At 34.1% G+C, this 26,478-nt stretch overlaps 1 protein-coding gene and 1 long non-coding RNA gene across 6 annotated transcripts in view; one reads left to right on the top strand and one right to left on the bottom strand.

The window, feature by feature from the left end:
* IBTK (inhibitor of Bruton tyrosine kinase) overlaps positions 1 to 11,634 on the top strand; it is a 90,562-nt gene extending 78,928 nt beyond the window's left edge. For all 4 annotated transcript variants that reach the window (XM_042939238.1, XM_042939236.1, XM_042939237.1 and 1 more), the window contains exons 27-28: positions 9,448 to 9,580; positions 10,385 to 11,634. In XM_042939238.1, the coding sequence (XP_042795172.1) occupies positions 9,448 to 9,580; positions 10,385 to 10,516 (265 nt within the window). In that variant the 3' untranslated portion in view covers positions 10,517 to 11,634. The remainder of the gene's footprint in view (positions 1 to 9,447; positions 9,581 to 10,384) is intronic.
* LOC122220130 overlaps positions 1 to 19,955 on the bottom strand; it is a 42,478-nt gene extending 22,523 nt beyond the window's left edge. For both annotated transcript variants that reach the window (XR_006202690.1, XR_006202691.1), the window contains exon 1: positions 19,525 to 19,955. This is a non-coding gene — a long non-coding RNA (uncharacterized LOC122220130). The remainder of the gene's footprint in view (positions 1 to 19,524) is intronic.
* Between the last annotated feature and the right edge of the window lie 6,523 nt (positions 19,956 to 26,478).

Here is a 26,478-nt window from a genome sequence, read left to right as displayed (position 1 = left end):
TGCCTCCTTCCCTCTCTGTAACTTTTTTTTTCCCCTTCCCCTCCTCCGTAGTCTTCTGTTAAGTTTCTCAGGATCCACATAAGAGTGAAAACATATGGTATCTGTCTTTCTCTGTATGACTTATTTCACTTAGCATAACACTCTCCAGTTCCATCCATGTTGCTACAAAAGGCCATATTTCATTCTTTCTCATTGCCAAGTAGTATTCCATTGTATATGTAAACCACAACTTCTTTATCCATTCATCAGTTGATGGACATTTAGGTTCTTTCCATAATTTGGCTATTGTTGAAAGGTCCAGCGTATTTTAAAAGAGGTTTCGTATTTTAAATGCTTCCGTGGAACATGAAAATCTAAGCATAATTTAAGAGCAATTTTCTAATAAAAATAGCTTCTTTGCCATGGTATGTAAATTCTCTTAATCACTGTACAAAAAGGAACATTCTTAGAGCATTAGATAGTCCTGTGTTGGAAGAAAGAACTGTGTTTCAAGTTGGTTGACTAAATGGAATTTTTTTTTTATTTTTGCTAATACGACATCTCCCAAAGATATTAATCCCTAAAGTATTTTAGACAAAACAAAAACATAATTAAAAATGTCAGCTGTGACCAGATTAATATTGTTTTAGGTAATGATAAACCTTTTTTCACTATTTGTTAAGCCTTTTTCCCCCTAAACCCTTTTTTTAAATGAAATCTTATGCTGATTGAATCAAGAAGAGGGATGTGGGAACCATTACTAGTTTAACCTTATCATATCTACCTTACAAGCAGCTCCTGAAGAACTGTCAAAGTCTTCTAACAACATTGGAAACTACTGGTTTAGATGAACTCTTTAAACTATTTTTGTAGTTTATGTCATGACTGACTGCCTTATTATAGATAAATGTATATTTGGGACCAAAGATCTTGAGCCATTTACTTACAATATGGAAAATCAGGGATCAGAAAGAATCTGAAAAAATCATTTGCTCTCTCTTCTATCTTTATGAAAACTTTTATTAGTAGGACATGATTTTAAAATAAAAATCTTAAATGTAACTCTAACATATGAAACAGATAAACGTTTTTATATGCTTACTTAGGAAAAAGTAAGAATATTAAGGCTGGTTTGTTAGGGTCATAAATACAGAATTGGGTGTGATGTAAGACATATGTAGTCTTAAAATTGACAAATATTTCATGACTTACCTGCTCTCTATCAGACATGATGCTAGGTACTAGAGTTACAGTGATAAAATTAACATTGCCCCTGCCTATTTAGAACACAGTCCAAAAGAGAAGAAAAACCTTACACAATTCAGTGTACAAAGCATATTTTAATTCTCTAATATTAAGAAAATCTTGACTGAAATAAGTAATTATAAATGATATAAAAATCAACTCACAGATTCTTTAAGAGCACAGTTCACTTAAACAAAGATGGCAGAAGAAATTTTATTCTTGAATTGATGTAAGAATGAATGAACCTGGCAATAGAAGTTAACATGCCAATGATCTTCAATGTATTAAAAGTATTTGTATATTTTTAATTAGTTTTAAAAATGTATTTCAGAAAAAAAATACCAACAAATGTTTGGTGAACATTTTATTGTACACTGAAAATGACAAACTATTCAGTATTTATAAGGTGTTTTCTTAACAATGTTGAGGGAAGGACATTTTATTCCATTCATAAGTAACAGTCAGTCTCTTAAGTTCTCACAGTAAAAGTGTTTATTTTCAACTTCATTTGAATGCCATTGTACACATACACATGCATTTGTTTATATATTTCATAAATGTGTATGTTTACAAATTCTAAACAGATGTTTTAAATCATTATCTCTCATGTTTTTCAATCCCAGGTTTTTAAAAATTTTAAGTTGGCTTTTGTTATACTCAGTAATGATCCTGTATCATAATACTCTTAAAAACTGAATATAGTCTTTTTCAATAATAAAAAGAAATAAGAATACCATTGGTTTTTGTAAATTGTGTGATGAGTGATGTAGACCCACTTTTAAATAGAAAGACATGTAACTTCCTTATTAATATGAAACACAAATCTGCATCTGCATGTATTCTTTTTTTTTTCCTCCTTTCTTGTTTTGCACTGGAAGAGTTATTTTTCCTATCTAAGGTTAGTATTTGTACCTGTGCTGGCATCTTAACTCCTTTCCACTTCAAAAGCCTTAAGCTGCTAATTATCCCTTTCTTTTCTTGTGGATATTCAGCCTTTTTCCTTTTAGGTAGATACCTCCCATCTGGTTTTGAATATGCTCAAATCTCTCTCTTGTGGTCTGGGTGAGGTAATCAATCCCTCAGTCATCTCCCACACTTTCTTCTAACAGTTGTCCTATCATTACCAATCCCTTACTCCCTTCACAGCCAGATTTCTCAAAAGGGCTGTCAGCTCCCAATCACTTCTTAATCCAGTCTGGCTTCCAGGCCCATTACTAAACTGAAACAGTTGAGGCGGAGTTCAGCAGTGACCTCCATATTGCCAAAACCATGAACTTTTTTTTTATGACTCATTCTACTTGAAGTTCAATTACAGGTCATCTTCTCATTTCACTTTATATTCTTTCTACACTATTTCATGAGCTTCTATCTTCAGTTATTAGCTATAAAGATTCAAAAATTTTATCACCTGCCCACAACTATCATCTGAGCTTCAGACTTACTTAACTGTCTTCTTGATATCTTCATCCCACTTAGATGTTCTGAAATACTGTAAACTTTATGTCCAAAACCAAACAATGTTTTTTCTCATACCCCTTTCATAAAATCAAACAAAAATATAGAAAAAACATGGGGCGCCTGGGTGGCTCAGCCGGTTAAGCATCCGACTTTGGCTCAGGTCATGATCTCACAAACTGTGAGTTCAAGCCCCGCCTCAGGCTCTGTGCTGACAGCTTGGAGCCTGGAGCCTGCTTCAGATTCTGTCTGCTTCTCTCTCTGCCCCTCCCCTGCTCATGCTCTCTCTCTGTCTCAAAAATAAATAAAACGTTAAAAAAATTTTTTTTAAATATATACAAAAAACATCCCCTTCCCTGATTTTTCTTCCAAAAATTTTCCAGATTTTTTCTTCTTGATTTACCCAAAGATAACAGGAATATTATTTCAAAAAGATATATGCACCCCTATATTTATTGTAGCATTTTTTACAATAGCCAGGTATAGAAGCAGCATAAATGTCCATCGGTAGATTAATAGATAAAGAAGATATGTGTGTGTGTGTGTTTGTGTGTAATGGAATATTATTTAGCCATGAAGAAAAATGAGATCTTGCCATTTGTGACAATATGGATGGACCTAGAGAGTACCATGCTAAGTGAAATAAATCAGAGAAAGACAAATACCATATCATTTCATTTATAAGCAGAATCTAAAAAAGCAAAAGAAACAAGCAAAAACAGAGACATAAATACAAAGAATGAATTGGTGGTTGCCAGAGGGGAGAGGGTTGGGAGGATGGGCAAGATAAGTGAAGGAGACTAAGAGGTATAAACTTGGGGTTATAAAATAAGTAAGTCATGGAGATGAAAAGTACAGCATAGGGAATATAGCCAATAATATGTAATAATGTTGTATGGTGACAGATGGTGACTACACTTACTGTGGTTAAGCATAGCATAATGTATAGAACTGTTGAATTACAGTTGTACACCTAAAGCTAAGATGACATTGTCAATTCTATTTCAAATAAAAAATACATATAAAAAGTCCAGTTCTTAATGAGAAGAATGGAATATTTTATGGTTACTTGGAAACAAAAAGGTGTATCATAATACTTAGCTTAAAATTAAGACAAAAGTTCTCTTTTAAAAAAGCCCATTCTTCCTGAGTTTTCTTCCTTGGTAAATGGCATTTGCAAGTCTTTAACATTCTATTTTCCTGACCAATATCTAGTCTGCCATTAGGACATGTCATTTTTAGATGTTGAAAATTTATCAGATCATATAGTAAACTTTATCTTGACTATTTTCTCCCTCATTCATATTACTGTGATCTTTCACTTGGGCCACCTGAGTAGCCTAACTGGTACTTGCCATGGCTTTTCTTACATTCCTCCAGTATATTGAGCCAGTATATTCTTTACTGAAATGCAGGGTGAAAGCTACAATCTGTATATGGCCTTTAAGGCCTACATAGTCTGGCTCCTGCCAACCTCTTCTTTCTCTTTTAACATCTCTGTATTCTAGTTCTTTTCTCAAATGCCATTTATTTCTGGCCACCTGCCTACCCTTTGACTAGTTGACTCTGATTCTTCTTTCAGTCTCTATTCAGTCATATTCTACGGAGAAGTCAGACTTCCCTTCCTGCGTCAGTTTTCTATGTGTTCCCATAGCATTTCTTATTCATCACACTTTCTACAGTTGTTATTAGTGTGATTCATTGTTTAGTGTTTTCACCTACAAGTATTTTAATGTTTTTATATCCAACTATATATTCAATGAAAGCATAGGAGAGGAGAGTCATCTCAATGAGAGAAGATTGATCGCTGCTCCTTACTGAATTACCAACGCTTATTTTCTAGCATGTAGTAGGTGCTCAGTGAGAAAAAGATGAATAAATGAGGTAAAATTGTTTCAAGTAACATTTTTTTCTAATGAGTGAGTTATGTGCCTTAGGTATATAAATTGTAAGATATGAACATTAAGTTCATTTTTGTAATAATTTTACATTTTGAATATTAATGCTGTAGATTGAAATTTTATTTTCTTTGGATAAGTCTTTATTTGTCATAGAACTCGAAAAATATGGAGGATCTGTGGTTTCATAGTTGATCACTAGAGTGTGCTATAACATCAAGGCTCTTAATTGTGAAAAGTGGCATCTGCTGTTACACTGGTTTGGAAATTGTAAAGGAGTGTATAATAGTGTCATGCCATCCATAGCTTGACTGTTTGGTAAGTGGAAGTTAATGTTTTAAATAGCTCTAAGTTATCACTGAGCACTGTGTTTTATCTGATCACTAACGAGTAAAATAGCTTGACTTTCATTTTTTAATTTCATCACAGAAAATGTGTAACCATAAGTGAGCTCTTTAAAAAGGAAATAATAAAACAGGTGAAGTAAAATATTAATTCACCAAATTATATATGCACAACATTCTGCTAGCCTCTATTATGTGTATATATAAAAGTGTTATATACAGGCCTAGTCCCTTAAATGTATTTGAAATCTACTTGGTAAGTCTATATAGGCACTACATGGAAGTTAAATTAAAGGTCAGGAATGAAATTGGAGTACAGTATAATAATATGAAGTCACAAGGCAATATATGATTTAAGTGATAGATGAGTGGTTCAGAGAAGGGGAAAAAATGGCCATGGGCTGGAGATGTGTTTAGTTCATAAACACTTTTCTTATTCAGTGCCAAATATTTGACCATTATATGTATGGCCATATGAATAGTATTAGAAAAATATTGATCTATTTGCATTGCCACAAGCATTTCAAAAGCTTGTTTTTGAAAAGAAGAGAGGAGAGGGGGTAGTGTAAATAGAGGAAATAGTGTAAATAGAGGAAACAGTGTTAGAGCAAAAAGCAGAAATGCTATGATTCTTTAGGGAATTTTCATGGCAGGGATGATGGAACTCATCTTAGGAAATTCCTCAAATCCTACATCTTGTTTTAATTGTAGAAACTGTGATTTTTTTTTTTTCCCCTGAGGCTAGAGAAATCTAGGAATGGCAATGTTATTTGGGGATTTTAAAATGTAGAAAATGGGTTTGTGTAATTTATGTTTATTGTTACTTGTGTGTTCTTTCATATTCCTTTCACTTAAACACCCCCTTACGGAATTCTGGGCAGAAACTGATCTCGTGTTTCTTATTGGTTAGGAAAACTAGTTGTGAGATAAAAACTGTTACATCAGCTCTAAACTTACATAAAAATCTTTATAATTAAGCTAATACAGAATTTTTTTAACTGTATAAGAAGTAATTTATTCTCAAAGTCTAAATTTGGCAAGATTAATGTTCTTTGAACAAAAATCTCTGAAAGAAGATTTTATTTTAGCCAGCCTTTCAATGTTGCTTTTATTTTCAAAAGGCTAAATTTTATAGATTGTCTATTGAGATGTCTGTTTTGCAAATACCTAAAGCTTAATAATGTTGTGTTTATTATCTGGAAACTTAGCATGTTTTGACATTTGTTTAATCAGAGCTCTGTTTAACAGTTTTGCTTCATTCTAAGATGAAATTTTCATGGACTTGCAGTTGTTTGGGTAAATTTATAACTAATGAGATTATCCATTGAAAAACCATTAATGGAAAGACTTCTGGGATTACCATTTTATAAAACAGATTTGAGTTTCAGTCTAACATAGTAGCCCTCTGTGAACCTCTCCTGAACCAGTTTTATCACATGAAATGAGAACAATAATGCCTGTCATACAGGTTTATTATAGGGCTTATATCTGATGATGTATATGAAAGTACTTTATTATAAAATCTGTTATACAGGTGAATTGTTATACTTAAGCTCTGATTTTCCTAACTTTGATTTAATAAGGCCTGTATAAGATAGTGTAGTCCTGATACTCAATTTGTTTTAGCCAGTATCATAGCATTTTCACAGACAGTTTGTAGCTGCTGCTTCTTACTTAATTGAATAATAATTGATTACACAATATTTTTCCATTTCTTTGCAAGTGTCTAACACTTTTAGCTGATCCCCAGACACCAGAGGGAGTTTTGAGCACCACTTAAGTCATTATCTGTGTTTATTCCATGCTATGCTTCAGTGCCCCTGGAAGGCCTCTAATCTCCAGTCTTGGACTGACTTTATTGACTTTAGGACTTTTTTTTTCCTAAGAACCTTTCCAGGAACTTAACCATGGGAATTTGCATTTAGTCTTTAAGATACCTCTTTATTCCATCAGAATGTAGAATTTTTTCTATTTATTTTGTAGTTTTTATCTCATACTTAAAATCCTTTGGCTGATTCAGTTCATTATTCCTAATTATATTTTTACAAATGACTGTGTTCCACATGTCCTGCTGGACACTGAGAGACAAACATGAATGAGGCACAGTGTGTACCTTGAGAGACTAGTCGAGCAGTTAAGGCAGGCGTGTAAATAATAATAACACAGTGTGTAAAGTTCTGTAATAGTAGTTGAAGTGCTTTAGGAGTAGAGAGGAGGTGATATTTGAGCCAATCCTTAAAGAATAAGAAGATATTTGTAGTGGAATGTATTCTAAACTAAGGGGAATAATAGAAAAAAGGCATTTGTGATCATGGAAAACATACTGTACTCTGAGTAAAAAAGACCAGCTTTCAGCTGTCCCTGCTACTTACCCAACCTGTGAATAAGGCAATTATGTAATATTCTTTGAGTCTAAGTTTCCTAATCAGTGTAATGGAATAATACATGCTGCTTTCTTTACAGAGTATTATGAAGATTAAATGAGATAATGTGTATGAAAATACTCTCAGTAAATTTATTTGCCCACACTTCAGGTCTGAACATTTTAGCTTTCAGCGCATTTTGTACTCTGGCCCTACTGGTTCATTTTATTAACTTTATATCCCTTTTAATCGCATCCAAACTCTTAAGCCAATCATTCTGTTTATTGAAAAGAACAACTTACCTTTACTTAAGCCACCAGAATCTTTTACTATTCCATGTATCTGTACTACCAAAAACCCTGTGTCAGTGCCACCTTCCTCAGCTTTAATGCAGTTTCCTCAGTGAAGACAGCAGTACATACCCTCATCCATAGTATACCAGTTTCTCCTGTGAATCCATACTACTTAGTACATATTGGTACAGGTATCAGTTGTTTTATCTCATGTTCTTTCATCATTGTTTAGATAGATTTTTAAATCTCTCCTCCCAAAATTTTTTGAGGGGAGGGACTGAGTTTTAATCAGTCAGATTTTCAGCACCATAGTGCTACACATACCCAGTAACTGCATAAACAAATCAAGATGTCAATATTTTAGGCCCTGTTTGTTCATTCTCTGACTTTCTTTTAAATCTGTCTAGGCCTACATTTGCTCATTCCTGAAAGAGAGCATTGGATAAATCCAGATAGTCTCTAGGGTACCTTTCTAGCCGTAAAATTCCACAATTAGGCCAGTCTCTGTAGTACCTTTGTTAAGTTTTTCCCTTACAGGAATACTTCCTACCCCCCTTATCCTGTACCCCGTTACTGTCTTTTCCATGAAGCCCTCTCAAATAACCAAATCTTTAAAAAAAAAAAAAATGTTTTTAATGTTTATTTTTGAGAGAGAGCACAATGTGGGGAGAGGGGAAGAGAGAGATGGAGACACAGAATCTAAAGCAGGCTCCAGGCTCTGAGCTGTCAGCACAGAGCCCAAAGTGGGGCTCAAACTTACCAACTGTGAGATTATGATCTGAGCCGAAGTCGGACACTTAACCGACTGAGCCACACAGGTGCCCCTAACCAAATCTTTTTTGATTTTTATAGTCCTTGTTAGATACTAAATTATTTTCTGCTATACTATGTCATTTTATATGTTTTCTTCCTCATTTAGTTTGTGAGTTCTTATAGGATAGAAATATAAGATATGATCTCTATATTCTAATTCCTGGCTTATCAAAGTATTTACTATAATAGTTGCTCACAGAATTTGGCTGCTAATTATCTTGTTTATATGTATTTTGAAACAGTGCTAATTTTTCACTTTTATTCATAAACTATTAATGTGGAACTTTATTTACAAAGTTTTCTGTATTTCCTGATGTATGTTTGATAATAGTAAATGCTTATATGAATATTATTATAAAAATAGACCATTTCTTGCAAGATCATCCTCTGTGGTATTTTATACACATGATTTTATGAGTATAGTTTTTTTGTGTTTTGTTTTTTACTTATAATTTTAAAGGGAAATCTGACCTGACTCAGGGATTCGTAATTCTTCCTCTTTATTTCTGTTAATAGTTTTGCTAATATTACTAGAGGTCTTAATCTCCAGTTTTGGCATTTGTTTTGCAGATGTTCCACTCATGGTTCTCCAGGACTAGAAGGCAACCATATTTCAGATTTACGACTTCTGGATAGTCCCAAGGCTAACTGATTAGTTTTGGAGCCTTCAAAGCTACGCTGTTGCTTAGCACTGAAAGATAATATTAAGACATTGAGAATAGTATGATATTGAATAGAATGTATTATCTAACTACTGTCTGCTCCACAGTTTTAGTTACCTTTCTGTTTAGTTATATTGTTTCTGCTCCATCTCACCTATTGGTGTTTTCTAAAGTTATCTCTACAGCACTGATCTCTGCAGCACTGATCCAAATAAAGTATTAGCTCTCCTTTCTTCTATTTCTCACCTTACCATTCTATAAAGAGAATGCAAAAGCTTCCAAGTCCCCTTAAATCGTAGGTCATTGGGAAAAAATGTGGAAGAGTATTTGAGAGGAGATTTTATATGCCAAAATTTGGGAAGATGAATGAAAACTCATTGTTACTATTCTTTCAGTCCCTGGCTGTCTTCTTCATTGACTGCTCCTTCCATGGTAGCCCCTGTCACTTTTGCATCTATTGTAGAAGAAGAACTACAGCAGGAAGCAGCTCTTATCAGAAGTCGAGAAAAACCCTTGGCTTTGATTCAGGTAAATAAGTTGCCTATAATGGACTTAATTTAGGGAAGAACTACATTACATATCATCCACATGTCTTAAAATTATGTTTGTTTTCATTGCAAAGGGGCGTATATTTATTACATTAAAATGTAAACATAAAATTAAACTGAGGCACTCAATAAGTATCAGTTGAAGTATTCAGGATAATTAATTTAGAACCAATTATCATAAGCTCATTTTTTTTTTAGCACTGGTGATACTTTAGACCATTTTAGTTTTTAAAAGTGATCGATAACGAACTTAGCAATATCCAGTTCTACACCCAGCTTCTGTGTCAGTAAGTGTTCTTAGGTTGTAAGCCACAGATACCAACTTTGGCAAACTTAAGGGAAAGGGAAACTATTAGAGGGTTATTAGAATTCCTCAGACTTAGTTGAAAGACTTGAGAACCAGGCTTAGAAACAGGTAAGACCCACAGTTGCCCCAGAGAGCTTAGAAGCAAGAATTAGAAGACTTGTACAGTATCTCACTGAAGTTACTGGAATGAATGGATTCCAACAATTATTTTCAGGTGTTGTTTTTTTTTTTTGTTTGTTTGTTTGTTTTTTTTTTCCTTTCTGCTCAAGATTAAAATTCAAGGCTGGGTAGGTATCTGATTATTCTAATTTAGGCCTTAATCCTTCTTGCCAAGGGGATAGCAGGATACCTAGTTTTGCTGCATTGTATTCACAAAAAGTGGTACTTCCACAAAAGGAAATTGGGAAGCTAATATAATTCTTCTAAAATAGTAAAGCAAGGCTTGTTGTTGTTTTTTTTTTCCCACCCTTCTTTCAGATCGAGGAGCATGCGATACAAGATTTGTTGGTTTTCTATGAGGCATTTGGAAACCCTGATGAGTTTGTCATTATTGAAAGGACACCACAGGGACCATTAGCAGTGCCTATGTGGAATAAGCATGGATGCTAATTTGCTGTGGAGTTGAAATGCATTTTTTCATAAATCATGATTGTTATAAAGAAAAGCTGTGGAAAAGAGTTCTTAAATTTGGTAACATTCTAGATAGAATAAGAAAGGATATAATTACTGAAGTTTAGGTATTTAATGTTTGTATGATTAAAAACAAATGCCACAGAATTGTGATTTTAGTAACTTTTTATGTAAAAATGTGTGAGAGGAAAAACTGGTTAAGATTAAGTAGAATTATTTCTTCTGAACAATCTTAAAAAATACGAGTGATTGAAGTGTAAAATTTAAGAGTGAGGCATTAAAAATAAGTTTCCATGAGAATTTGAGATAAATAAGTAGATTTTGCCAAATGTCTGTTGTCACTCTTCTTTTTTTATGTGATATTGATGAGCTTAAAGTAGGAGCATCAGCCATTATTTCTGATCCATTAATGGCCAAAAATTTGTATTCGCTACAGTAGTTGTTTCCATTCTTGGGTCTTTTTTGATCAGGCTATCATGTTCTAGGTCTATTTAAAGCTTAGACTGCTCGAATGCCATAGTTTTTCAATTTGTACAGCACATTCTGCATTAAACTACAGAGTCCAGTGAGAAAAGAATATGATTACAATTCTGAAATGTAGTCCAAGATAATGGTTCCTTTATAAAATTTGGAGCCATTGTGGGTTGTTTTTTGGTGGGGAGGGGAAACATTATAAAAGCCTGATTGTGAGAGAATCAGTTTCTCAAAATGTTAAAATTTTCCAAAATAAATGCTTAATTATACATATAAGAATTGAATAGTTTTGAAGACCCTTTACAATATTATATAATCAGAAGTTCTCTGAGCCTGAGTTATATCAATAGACATAAACATTGTTTTCTTTACAGTATGCTATTTGTTTTTGAGTGGTTAAATTTTTTAAAAACAAATGTTAAATGTGTCCTCTAGTAAACTAGACAGATTGGGAAGGTTAATCTTCTAGTTTCTGAAACATAATCGTAGGGGGACATAGAGGCAAGTCACTGCTGTAATTCAGTTGATGGAAATATGGCTGAAATTAACTTAATACTTGAGATTTAGCTCTACCGAAAACAATAAATTTGTAAGCAAATGTGCAATAAAAAATAATTGATCTATTTTACTGCTAATGTGTCTTTGATATACTATATTGACATCTACCATAGGAGGAATTATTAATTATTCCACCTGATATACAATAGATGTAATAAGTTGATGTTGTATATTCACTCCTTGATTGCTTAAAATAAGGCGGTTTTCCTAAGATGCATCTGTGAACAGTTTTATGTTTGACTACATTGAAAAAAATGGATTTTATATTGAAGCTGCAGTAAAGAGGCCTTCTGAAGTAATGGATTTATTTCATTCGAAGCTCTTTATTGGCATCTTTAACATTTAAAGATGCTATAAAGGGATGGTTTTCATGGTGTACTCCACGTTGCCTATAGGAAGCACCATAAAGGATCTTTGTTGGATGGGATGTGAAGGAAGGACAAAGGCTGACTGAGTCTGTGGAGCTTCAGACCTTTACGAACCTCCATCAGAGCACTGGACTGTATGGCCCATTTGGTATTATAAGGTATTATATGAAATTTCATTGGGAAAAAGAGTTCTTTTGCTAGTAAAATGAAAGAGAAGCACTACTATGCACTATAACTCTGTAAACAATTCCATGAAAATAGTAACCTAAATACTTTACCACCAAAAAGCCCAGGAAAGTGAAAGGTTTTTTTTTTTTTCCCCCTAAAATAATATTCTGCCTATAATAATTCATCTTTAATCCCTTGACTTTAAGACCTAATAGTGAAGAAAATCTAGAAATTGACAATTTAAAGGATCAGGGGATGGAGAGGTTTTTAAGGTGGACCAAAACAATCCTAGAACTCTTTAGCCTGGAAAGGTGATGGTTACGTGGAGGTGGGGGTATAAAATAAGAATATCCTGAAAACTGCAGAGTTGACAACTCTACCAGTCAAGTAAAGTCAAATATTTTGACAAAATACTAGGATTTGGGACCTGTCAAAAGTTCAGAAGAGATGGCTTTTAAAACAAATTTAAGACTTTCCTACTATATAGAAATGACAGAGACAGTTGAGAAATATTGCTAGTTAATATCTAAGTTGGTTCTGTAACTCTTTTGGAGGTTGGGGTACATGTGTTTGCTCATAAGGGTGTTAATAGCTGTTTCATAAAATTTTAGATCTGAAGAAGCCTAATAGACTAACCCTGCAGATTCTATTTGATCAACTGAAGAAAATGAATTCCAGAGAAAGTGACTAATGAGAATGAGGTCTTCTTTCAGTCCGATTCCCCTACATCTGTGCCTCTTAGAAATTGCTAATTGTCTGTAACAATTTAACCAAGACTGAGAAAATATAAAAAAGCACTTAGTAAAGATAAATGTAATCCAGAAAGAAGCTTTCCAGAATTGTCAATTTAAGAGAGGTTTTCAGAACAAACTACAACAACCTTCTACTAAGGAATTGGGACAAGTGATCCAAGATTTATGGTAATGCTTATGTGTATCTTTTTTGCCTGAAGTGATGCTCAGTTATGTAAGATACCAGAACAAGCTGGTTTTTCCTATCCACATGACCATCAAACTAGATCTTTAAGACCTTATGTATTGTATTTTCTTACATGTCATCTCTCTACTTGGCTGGCATTTCATTTGTGTCAAAACTGAATTCTTGACACCCCCAAACTTCCTGATCTTTTTTATTTCCTTATCTCTCAATTTGTCATTCTTCTAAGTCATTTGGGCTGAACTCTTGGATTCTACTTTTTCTCTTTCCCCATTTGACCCCTACATTTATCAGTTGTCCAACTCCTATTGATTCTGTCTCTGCAATATCTTTTATTTAATCTTTTCCATTTCATTCTTACTACTACTGCATTTTATGTCCTTTTTTCTTTACAAAAATTCTCAAACCTTTGGTCTCAGGACCAAAGGTTTATACTGATAAAAATTATTGAGAATTCCACAGAGCTTTTGTTTATGTGTTATATCTATTTGTATTTAATGCATTCAAAGTCAAAACTGTAAAAATTCAATTCCTTTAAAAACCAGAAACCATCATATGTAAACATAAATAACATTTTTAATGAGAATATTTTTATAAAACAAAATTAGTAAGGAGATTGGAATCATTTTCTGTTTTTACATATAAAAATATATGACTCAGTATTTCAGGTTTAGGTCTTTGTTGCCTGGTTTGATCTGCTTCTGCATTCAATCTGTTGCAATGTCACTTGTCATATAGCATCTGGAAACTTGAGAGATTGAGACAGAAAAAGGCAAATGACATGTTATGAAAATCATTTTGATCTAACTCCTCCTGAAAGGTTGAGAATGTGGTTAAGAACCACTGCTTTAGTCTTTAGCTGCTACCCCTTTCTCCATCTGCCTTGTCCAACCCAATACACTTATTAATTCCCAAACTAATAGCCCCAGAGCATAGGTCTTGTTTCTGCTTTGAAAACTTAAGTCACTCCCTTTACACTTTGAGTAAGTAAATGCATATTTCCTCGGTTTGGCCTTTCAGTGATGTTTTTTTTCCCCAATCTCTACATGTGGTGGTAGAGCCAAACTTGACCTGATATTTCTCCCAAATAGATTTTGCTTTGTTCATGCAGATCTCTGCCTAAATTTTTCTTTCTCTTCACCTGTTGAAATTCTCTTTATCCATGATTAACACAACCCAGATTCTGCTTCTTTATAAACTTTTTCCTGTTTTTTTTTCCTCCCCATACTCCACCAAAAGAAAAACAAAAGATAGTATATACATGGATTAACTGTGTTCCCATTTCCTTTTAACACTTTATACTTTTTAGGGTATTTGCCATATTTTGCCATTATTTTTGTCTTTCTATTAGTCTTTATCTTTCACTAAACTACTTATGCTTTGAAGGCACAGACTAGGCATTCTTTTCTTTCTTGTGTGTATTTTATTTAAAATCTTGAACCGTAACACAGATAAGTGCACAACACAAAAATATTCAGCTCAGTGATTTACCAGTAGTCAAGAAATGCACCATTAACAGCACCTCAAAAGAGGCATTGGATTTGGTTTACTAATACTTGATTGAGGTTTTTTGCTTCTGTAATTCATGAGGGATATTGGTCTGTGGTTTTCATTTCTTTTGTTATCTTATTCTGGCTTTAGAATCCATGTAATAATGGCCTCATAAAATAAGTTGAGAAGTATTCCTTCCTCTGTTTTCTGGAACTGTTTATAAATGATTGGTATTTCTTAAATCTTTGCTAGAATTAACAAGTGAAGTTAACTGGATGTACGCTTTTCTTTGTGGGAAGATCTTTAATTATTGATTGAGTTTCTATTTCTCTACAGGCCTACTGAGATTTTTATTTAAATCTTGAGTAGGTTTCAATAATTTATGTCTCTAGGACTTTATCTAAATCTAGTTTGTTGGCACAAAGTTCTTCACAGTATTTTAATCCTTTTAATTTCTGTAAGGTTGCTGGTGAGGTCTCCATTTTCATTCTCAATTTTGGTAGTCTGTGTTTTCTTTTTTTCCTTGATCATACTAATTTTCTCAATCTATTCAAAGAATCAACTTTGGGATTCATTGATCTTTTCCTGTGTTTTTTTCCATTGGTTTTAACCCTGGTCTTCATTTTTTCACTTTTTCTGCTTGCTTTAGCTTTAATTTACTGCTATTTTTCTAGATGTTTAAGCCTAGCTTATTGATTTAATATCTTTTTTCCAAATATAGGCATTTAGAGCTATAAATTTACCATTTAGCACTGTTTAACCTACATTCCATAGATTTTTATATGTTGTATTTTCATTCAGTTCAAAATATTTTCTAATTTCCTTTTGATTTTTTTGAGCCATGGATTATTTAAAAGTATATTAATTTCAAAATATTTGAGAATTTCTCTATAGTTTTGTTAAATTTGGAGAACCTATTTTGTATTGTTTCAAACCTTTTAAATTTGTTGAAATGTATTTTATCATCTAACACATGTAGAATCTTGGAGATTATTCCATGTGTTAATGAGAAGAATATGACTGAATTGATACCAACATCTTATGAAATGGCTGTTTACAGAACTTTGTTTTCTATGTTGAAGAATGAAATTGTTACCTAAATAAAGGACAAGAATAGGTGAAGATCAAAAGGTTTGGACTGTGCTGGATATTATCTATTTGCACCTCAGATCCATTCTCTGTTCTTCTCTCTGCTATTCTGTCTTACGAGGTTGAAGTCTAGAACTTTATCAACCAGCTCATTTTCCTTCTGGATTTTGATAACTTTAGGCAGTTTGGAGCACCAATATAATATTGGCATATTGACAAGAGGAAAGAGAATGAACCTTTATTTTTTTTTCCTGTCTCTACCTCCATGGTGTTGCTATGGGTTACGCTCCTCACCAGAATGTCATAGCTGCCATGAGGCAGCTTGCTCCAATGGGGCAGTCTCTCTCCAAATTCTGGGAGGAGGGGTTTCCTGTTACTGATTCAGATTTAGGAACTCCAAAGGACCATCTCTGATGGTCACGTTACTATAGCGTGCATTGTAGTTTTTCTACATCCTGCCCATACTTTTATAGTTTATTAATAATTTGCCCAAGTTGAGAATGTTACCTGTTCCCTGTTGGGACTCTTAATTCAGAGATGATTCAGTAATGAAAAGCATGTAGAGGTTTTGGTGCAAGGATATATTATCTAGAAATTTGGCAGTGAATAAGTAAATGCATGAGAAAAATGGTAGATGGCGCACTTGTTTTGTGTTTTTAAAAACAGAGCTCTACTCATCAAGAAGGCAAAAGGAAGAAGTCAGTGTATACAGAGATTGGAGATGCTGGGGGTAGAGGAAATAATTGCAGAATGGAGATGAAGAGGGAATTGAGTACAAAGTAAAATTTATTGGAGAGAAATGTTATTTATTTTTCTCTTAAACTGAGGGGGAAAATTTAGTATAATCATAGGGCAGTGGTTCTCCGTTTGATCTCCAGATCGGCAGTATCAAAACTACTGGGAACTTGTAAGAAATGCAAATTATTGAGCTCTACTCCAGTTCTACTGAATCTGAAACTTGGAGTGGAACCCTGCAATCTGTGTTTTAACAGGCTTTCCAGGGGATGCTGATGCATGCTAAAGTTTAAAAAAACCACAGTATAGGGGCCATTTTGAGGTGAAAGAAAAGGGAAGATATGCTTAGCTTGATAATCTATAGAGTTATTTTTCATAGTACAAAGAAGGCTGGTAACTGGAAGAGAGTGGCAAACATACTTGCTATAGAAACTTAAAAGCTTAAATTTTGTTTATCACCAAATGGAGGGCTTTTTACTAATTGATAGCAAGAGGGGAATATGTGTAAATTGCTTACAATTCCCTTTTAAAGTGCCCTAAAATCCACTCACTTGTCCTAATTATAACTTGCCATAAAGAAAATAAATTTTTTTCCAAAGATCATCCAGACAGGAAATCAAAGAAATAATGGCCTTAAATGACATGTTAAACCAACGGACTTAACAGTTAATATACTAAACATTCCAGGGGTACCCAGGTGGCTTAGTTGGTTAAGCACCCAACTTTGGCTCAGGTCATGATCTCACAGTTCATGGGTTCAAGTCCTGTGTCAGGTTCTGTGCTGACAGCTCAGAGCCTGAAGCCTGCTTCAGATTCTCTCTCTCTCTCCCCCTCAGCCCCTCCCCCGCTCATGCAGTCTGTCTCTCAAAAATGAATAACCGTTAAAAAAATAAGATATACTGAGCATTCCATCCAGAAACAACAGAATATACATTTTTCTCAAGTGTACATGGAACATTTTCCAGGATAGATCATGTTAGGCCACTAAGCAAGTCTTAATAAATTTAAGAAGATTGAAATCATATCAAGCATCGTTTCTGACCACAATGGTATAAACTAGAAGTCAATCACAGGAAGAAAGCTAGAAAATTCAGAAATATGTGGAGATTAAACAATATGCTACTGAACAACCAATGGGTCAAAAAAGTCAAAAGAGACATCAAAAAATACCTTGGGGAAAATGATAATACAAAATAATAAAACTTAGAGGATGCAGTGAAGGCAGTTCTAAGATTAAAGTTCATAGCAATAAATGCCTATATCAAGAAACAAGGAAAAAATTCCAAACAACCTAACTTTACCCCTCAACACCTAGAGAAAGAACAAATGAAGTCCAAAATTAGTAGTAGGAAAGAAAGATCGGAATGGAAATAAATAGAAACTAAAAAGACCATTGAAAATATCAATGAGAGTAAGCTGATTTTTGAAAAGATAAATATGACAAACCTTTAGCAAGACTTTGCAAGGGAAAAAGCACACAAAATTAGAGGAGACATTATAACTAATACCACAAAAATACAAAGGATCACCTAAGTTACACATACCAACAATTCGGAAAGCCTGTAAGACATGGATAAATACCTAGAAACATGTAAGACTGAATCATAAATAGATAATCTGAACAAACTGATTATTCAGGAGATTGAATTGGCAATCAAAAACCTCCCAACAGGGGAGCCTGGGTGGCTCAGTTGGGTAAGCGTCCAACTTCAGCTCAGGTTATGATCTCGAGGTTGGTGAGTTCCAGCCCACGTTGGGCTCTGTGCTGACAGTTCAGAGCCTGGAGCCTGCTTCAGATATTGTGTCTCTCTCTCTCTCTCTGTGGCCCTCCCCTGCTCACACTCTGTCTTTTTCAAAAATTAAAAAAAAAAACAAAAAACCTCCCAACAAACAAAACTCCAGGACCAGACAGCTTTACTGGTGAATTCTACCAAACATTTAAGGGAGAATTAACACTAGTCCTTATCAAACTCTTCTGAAACATAAGAGGGACCACTTCCAAACTCATTTTACAAGGTCAGCATCACCCTAATACCAAAACCAGCAAGGACACCACACACAAAAAAACTAAAATTACAGGCCTATATCCCCAGTGAACATTGATACAAAACCTTCAACAAAATACTAGCAAGTCATATTTGACGATACATTAAAAGGATCATGTGCCATGATCATGTGGGACTTATTACAGGGATGGTTCAATATCTGTAAAACAATGTGATATATCACATTAACAAAACGAAAAATAAAAATCTTTTATAGAATTTTTATAGTAGCCAAAATATGGAAATAGCCCGTGTCCATTGATGGATGAATGACTAAAAAATTGTGGTTCACACACACATATTGTGTGTAGAAAAAAATTTTGCAATGATACATGGTGATGGATATTAACTAGACCTACTGCAGTGATAATTTTGTAATATATGCAAATAATGAATTATTATGTTGTACACCTGAAACTAACATAAGTCAATTATACCTCAATGAGAAAATTTTTCCTAGTTACATTCTCTGTTAGAAAATAAAAGTTAAATGGTATATACTGAAACTGTGTGGGGAAAAATTACAAGGCCAAACTCATTTTCAGATATCCAAGACAGATCATTTCCTAAGTAATCAGGTATTTTGTGCTATAAGCTCTCCCTTTATGTGTCTTTTATACACTAATTATGTGCATATGAACTTTTGAGTTTAATTTGCACAAAAAATGAACTGGATACTTTTTTTTTTTTTTTTTTTTTTTTAGAGAGAGAATCTTAAGCAGGCTCCACACCCAGTGCAGAACACCACATGGGACTCAATCTCACCACCATGAGATCATGAGCTGAAAGAGTCAGATGCTTAACAGACTGAGCCACCCTGGTGCCCCAGAACTGGATACATTTTTAAGTTGTGAATATGAGTTTATATAATACAAGTATTTTTCAAAATATTTACAAACTTCTTTAGATATGGAGCTTGGTTTAGGATGCATTTGGAGCTCCTAAATAAAATCCTATAAATACACTCCTTTTAAAATAGATGGCATTTGAAATAGATGGCAAATATATATATAGTATTCTTTTAAAGTTAGGCTAAAATAAGGGAACCTGCAATCCTTTCATGTGCATATGAGATGATAAAAGAAAGATTTGGAAGCGGTGTAAGTTTTTTTTACTTACAGACACTTTCAAGGCACAATTTAGTGTGCAGTAGGACTTCCAGTTTTAAGATGACAGAGGAAAGACATCTTCAGCCTCCTCTTGAAAATCACCTCTGAATAACAAGAAAAAGAAGTAAATACAAGCTTCACCTTTGATCAAACCGGGGGTTATCCTTAAGACTGAATCTCAGTATAAGATGACAAAATGTGTATGAATCCCATCAAACTTAAAGCAGAATGGCCTCCACTTATTACTTGACTGGAACTACAGAAAAGCTCTAGTTCTTGCAGATTTTCCTCTTTGCCTGGTTCCGGTTTGACCTCTTTTGGGTCCAACACATGTATCCTGGTTTTTTAGAATTTTCTCATTTCTCAGAGTAGATTTGGTTATCTATACTGAGGAGTTTCAGGAACCATGGATTAACTGACAACTTCAGCTTTTAGCAGACTTCAGCACAGTACTTTGTTCTTGTGGCCCAAGCCAATTCAGTATCATCAGGCTTACCTCACAATAGCATCTCATCAGCTCATCAGTCCTACTAGTCACCCCTATGTTGCAGTCCACAAAGCATGGTCTCGCTTCCTGATTTTGTGTGTGTGTACCTTTCCTAGTTAGCCCAGAACATTTTGTATACATAAGTTCTGGAGACCTACTTTACTGCATACCATCTATAGCAAACAGTAGTGATCTTATACTTAAAATTTGCCAAGACAGTAGATCTTCTGTTACCGCGCCCCCTCCCACCCCACCCCCCACACACTACAATGATGACAATGACTATTGCTGCTGCTGCTACAGAGGGAAGGAGGAAACTTGGGGAGGTGATGGATATGTCTATGACCTTGAAGGTGGTAAAGGTGGTGATGGTTTCACATTACCAGACTTATCAAGTTGTATACATTAAATATGTAAAGCTTTTTACATGTTAGTCATCTCAATAAAGTGGTTTAAAAACTCATTGAAATAAAGAAGAAATAGGTTGAAAGAGCTGAACATGATCGCCTTTGAGCTGGGGTCAAAGAGCAACTATTTTGGTACAAGTCTTTTTTAGCAGGGATTGACTTATAAGCTTTTCTAATTATTTTACAATAATTTAAAAATTGTAAAATTAACTATAAACTAAAAACTACAATAAGTAGATAGCTTTATAGAAAAGAAAGACAATTCTTGCTCAATATAAATACTGATTTAACTTGTGTTTGATCTTAAAATCTGAGACTGTAAAACAAGTACACTGAACCTGGTTAATATGAAAGCTCTAATTATTCAGCCAAGTTTCCTTCATAAAATAAGCCCCAGTCTCCAAAGATGCACAAGTATAAAGCCTCCAGCTTCATTTGCTATAGCTATCAAATATTTTAAGACAAAAATCTGTGATGGAATATAACATAAGCATTTAGATTATTTGCATATATTAAAATTGTTTCATAGCCCTATTTTTTAGACTTGTTAAAGACTTTTGAATCCTACTGTGATGTATAAATGATATAGAGATAACTGTGTATTCTGATAAATTACCAAAATATACCATAAAGTTACAGCAGTAGATAAGCATATTTGAATAGACCCTTTTCTCTTTTTTTTTAAGTTTATTTATTTTGAAAGAGATAGCGGTGGAGGGGCAGAGAGAGAGGAGGGAGAGAGAATCCCAAGCAGGCTCCTCGCTGCCAGCACAGTGCCCAGCATGGGACTCGAACCCACAAACTGCGAGATCATGACCTGAGTTCAAGAGTCAGACGCTTAACCAACTGGCCCACCCAGGTGCCCCTAGACCCTTTTCTAATAAACATATTAATTGCTGGGTGTTCCTATATGGTATATGAGTCGGTAAAGAAAGTAACTCTAAATGAAGCAGGAAGTTAACAAAATCAGGTAAAGTTTATCAGTACCTGGGTTGGTTTCTATTAAAGCTACGCATTTTAAAAATTGGTTTCAGTTTTGTGTACCGTTTCAGGCTAAGATTCTTCTTTGGAATCATTTTGAAGTTTGTGTTTTAAGAACATGTGAATCTTAAAAGTGTTCTAAAATTACAAATTAGAGCTTTTTTGCAGGTGACCAGGAGTTCAAAAGTCCAAATTTTAATGTTTAATAAAAGTCTTCAAATGAAGCACTATCTTTCAGATTCATAGAAACAGATGGTGTATTAGTTTAGAATTTTTAGTTGTGAATTGTATCAAAATTTTTAGCTTAAGAATTGGAAGGGTAAGGGTTTTTTGCATTCTGTATGAACATACCTACAGTTGGTAGGTGGATAATGTTTAAACATAGATAAATGTTTAAACAGAATTACACAAAGTACATTCATCAGTTTTATTTTTCTGTTTTCATTTTATTGTGTGCCAAATAAGCAAGTTTAAAATTAGAAGGCAAAATAAAATTTTTTTTTACATCAAGTCATAAACATCAAATCAAGCTAAATTTTGCTCCAATATAGTGTATAACTTTAATGAGTAAGTCTTAAAATTCTGTGGAACATGTTCTGGAATATTACAAAAGTGTATTTTGTATACTTTATGACAAAGGAAGTAGTAATATCCACCCTCACTGAAAAAAGTCATTTAATAAGATAGAAAATAAAAGCATAATTAAGTTCAATTCATAACAACTTATGCCTGACACTATTGAATGTCTTATTTTAAACGTTTTTGAAGTATTCTATTGGTAGAAATTACAGATGGTTCTATTAAAAATAATTATTGTGTCATTGTAACTCAATTCTTCATTCCTTCCATAATATTTAGAGGATATAAAACATTGTCATTTTATTTTTAAAGTTTATTTGGAGAAAGAGAGAGCACGAGTGAGGGAGGGACAAGAAAGAGGGAGAGAATTCCAAGAAGGCTCTGTGCTGACAGCATAGAGCCTGACGTGGGGCCCAATCCCATGAACCATGAGATCATGACTTCAGCCGAAATCAAGAGTTGGCCTCTTAACCGACTGAGCCATCCAGGAGCCCCTAAAACTTACTGTTATTTTAATTTCAATTAATTTTTTAGAGAAAATTAGTTTATAGCTATTTATCTCTAAAGTTCTATTTGTTACCTATGTCACTGGTTTCATTTAAATCCTCTATTGTTTCTAACGTTTCTTTAAAAAAACCTAAAGTTTTTGAAACAAATTACTAACTGCATTTATCAATAAAAATAGAAAAACATGCAAGTTTTAGAACTCTAGTGTTCCTTTTATTTCCAATCCCAGTGAAATGGAAATAACAGTAGGCTGAAATGAAAAGATGAATTTTCTTTTACCTTTTAAGAAGAATAACGTAGCAGTGACTAGTCTAATAAGCAATAAAATAGTGTGTTTGACTCATTTTGCAATCATTAGACGTGAAAACTTTTAGAAAAAGAGCCATTTAGTATTATTTTATGTTAGATACATGTCCATAACTATGTGTCTAAAGCCTTCATCATCAACACCACACTCATCACCGAGCATTTATTTAAATAGCTACTGCATAGAAGGTAAAATTCAAGGACACGGACTAGCGAGTACATTCTCTTCTATATAGGGAGTGACATTTGAGCTGAAGGTGGCAGAAAATAATGTAATGTTTTACGTTTCTAAGAGCTTTATATAAGAAGAGATAGGTAAAAAGTACTAGAATTAAAGGTTGTGACTGAGATTTGATTCTTTGTATGTATGTTAAACAATTATTTTGCATTAGTTAGATACAGCCCCCACAACAAGACCTTATCTTCAACTTTTCAGGATAGTACACGATTAAAGGTGAAAAGTTGCAGGCTTATCAGAAAGGACATTTATGTTCTCTTTAACACCATTTGTCCTCAGAGTTGTTGGTGTAAAACTTGTTACTCCTCTGGGGTTTTCATAAATCTAAAGCATATTTATTAAGTTTGCCACAGGATTACTTTCATCAGTAAGATGCTATAATGCCATGTAAATGAACTATCTGGAGTTCTTGTGAAGCTATATTAGAATTAGTTTACAGAAATATCAAGTATTTGAAAATAGGGCAGAATATATGCTAAATGCAGGGCTCCCTAAAATGTTTCAATAGAATGCTAATTCTGAGTGATTCTAATAGTGCTGTGTATTTCTTAAAACCCCTGTGGTAAACTTAATTTGGGAAATGCTGGGTTCAAGACTATAGTATTCCTCAGATTCTGCATTGCAGACTCGCAAGAAGGGCCCTTTCCAACGTGCTTTATTTTAAAATTTATACTAAATTCATTTAACCAGTGAACTTTATTATTATTATTATTATTATTATTATTATTATTATTTTATTATTTTGAGCAATACCCCTAAGGAATTGGAGTTCTATGGAGAATATTCTGGATTACACTGGCATCAAAATTAAATACGAAGCTCTGGAATTAGACAAACCACCAAGGCACTTTACCTCTCAGAGCCCTGGGTTTTCACTGATACATTAAGAATAATTGCTACTAGAGATTGCTAGTTCATGTAAAGAATATAGCTTATTATAAGCACAAAGAATATATCTTATTATAAGCACAAATAAAAAATTCTTACATATCAAAACAACATTAATTAGAGGAGCAGAATCCACAAACATAGCCACTGTAATTTCTCAGAAAGTACAAAGCCTAGAAAAACTGAGCAGTATGTCACCAAAGATAACTATGAAGCAACAGAAAAAAATTTGAACTATTTTATATTAAAATATAAAGTTTACTTTGGTTTATGATTCATAATTCAATCCATAATTAGTTCACTATTAATTTTCACATAATCTTCTTTAATCTTCATAAAAACGGCTGATACTATGTCTATTTTTACATTTAATTTTATAGATGACAAAACTAAAATAACCTTCCCAAGCTCTAACTAGTCTGTGGAGCCAGTATTGAAACTGATCGGAAAGAACGAAAGGAAAGGAAAAGGAAAGAAAGGGAGGGAGGGGGAGAGGAAGGGGGAAAGGGAAAGAAAAGAGAAAAGAAAGGAAAGAAAGAAAAAGGAAAGAAAGAAGGGGTGACTGGGTGGCTCAGTCAGTTAAGTGTCTGACTTCAGCTCAGGTAATGATCTGGTGGCTCATGAGTTCCAGCCCCCTGTCTGGCTCTGTACTGACAGCTCAGAGCCTAGAGCCTGCTTCAGATTCTGTGTCTCCCTCTCTCTAAGCCCCTCCCCCTTTTCTCTCTCTCTCAAAAATAAACATTAAAAAAAACTGATCTAACTCCAGTTAGAGAAAGTGTGAGCAGGGGAGGGGCAAAGGAAGAGGAGAGAGTGAGGATCCAAAGTAGGCTTTGCACTGCCAGCGAGGAGCTCAATATGGGGCTCGAACTCACAAACCACAAGATCATTACCTGAGTTGAAGTGGGATGCTTAACTGACTGAGCCACCCAGGCACCCCCATACTCCATTTTTAAAATTAATATATGTATATTGTTAAAAACTTGAATATAAAAAGATGAAAAGTCACATCTACCTCTCCCCCATCCTCTGGTTCCTGCTTTCAGATGCCCCACATTTTCATTAGATTAGGTGTTTTTTCAGCCCCTTTACACAGATTCAAGCACATACAAATATATGTTCTTAGTTTCTCCTGTAAGTGTAAAGTTCTAGGACATCAAAAGCATGATTCATTAAAAAAAATTCACATATTTTAAAACTTCTGTGCTATGAAAGACCTTGTTAAGAGGATGAAAAACAAGCTACAGACTATATCTAAAATAAGGAACCACATCTAAAAAAAGAATTATAAAATATGCAAAAGATATAAACAGATTTTTCACCATACAGAAGATGCAAATGGCAAATAAGCACATGAAACTACATTCAACAGCATTAACCATTAGAAAAGTGCCAATTAAACCCACAGTGAGAGATCATTATACGCCTACTACAACAGCTAAAATGAAAACTAGTGATAATGCCAATTACTAGTCTGGGAGGATATGAAGAAACTGGGTCTCATTTGCTGGTTGAACATGTAAAAATGGTTCAGGCACTCTGGAAGATAGTGTAGCAGTTTCTTGTAAAACTAAACATGCACTTAAGATATGACCCACCAGTTCCGCTTTTGGGCATTTATCCTAGAGAAATGAAAACTTATGTTCACACAAAACCTGTATACAAATATTCATAGTAACTTTAATTACAATAGCAAAATACTGGAAGCAACTTAAATCTTCAAACCCAGTCTCCTACATGTGTGTGAAAAGTTCTCAGTCTTTGTGCCAGTATTTATGCAGTTAGCTGCAGAATTATGTAACCTGTCTCCAAGATGGCAGCCATAATCCCTCCTTATCCCACATTCAATTGAACAAACTTGTACATCCAAACAATGCTACACTACAATAAAAGGAATGAACTGTTGATATAAGCAACAGCCAGGATAGACAAGGATCTTATGCTTAGTGAAAAAAGTATGTAATCTTGAAAGATTACATACTGTAAGATTTCATTTATATAACATTCTCAAATGAGAAAAGTATATAGATAGAGAACAAATTAGTGGTTGGCAAAGGACAGAGACTAGAGTTGATGGTGTGACTGGGAGAGGATGAACACAGATACAATGAGACAGCCTGAAGGAGTTCTTTTGTGGTGCTAGAATAGTTCTGTATCTTGATTGTGGTGGTTGTTACACAAATCTATACATGGTATAACATTGCATAGAACTGTATGCACACACAAATAAAGGTTTAAAAATGATGTAAAGGTCTTGGGGTGCCTGGGTGGCTCAGTTGGTTGAGCGTCCGACTTCGGCTCAGGTCATGATCTCACGGTCCGTGAGTTTGAACCCCGCGTCGGGCTCTGTGCTGACAGCTCAGAGCCTGGAGCCTGTTTCGGATTCTGTGTCTCCCTCTCTCTCTGCCCCTCCCCTGTTCATGCTCTGTCTCTCTCTGTCTCAAAAATAAATAAACGTTAAAAAAAAAATTAAAAAAATAAAAATGATGTAAAGGTCTTTAGTTAGCAATATACTAATGTCAATTTCCTGGTTTTGATAGTGTGCTAGATCACTATATATTGTCCAATAAGCCGTAGC

The sequence above is a fragment of the Panthera leo genome, chromosome B2, assembly GCF_018350215.1.
Source record: "Panthera leo isolate Ple1 chromosome B2, P.leo_Ple1_pat1.1, whole genome shotgun sequence".
Classification (NCBI taxonomy): domain Eukaryota; kingdom Metazoa; phylum Chordata; class Mammalia; order Carnivora; family Felidae; genus Panthera; species Panthera leo.
The sequence above is the reverse complement of the archived record's forward strand: the minus strand, read 5'-3'. Positions and strand labels throughout refer to the sequence as shown.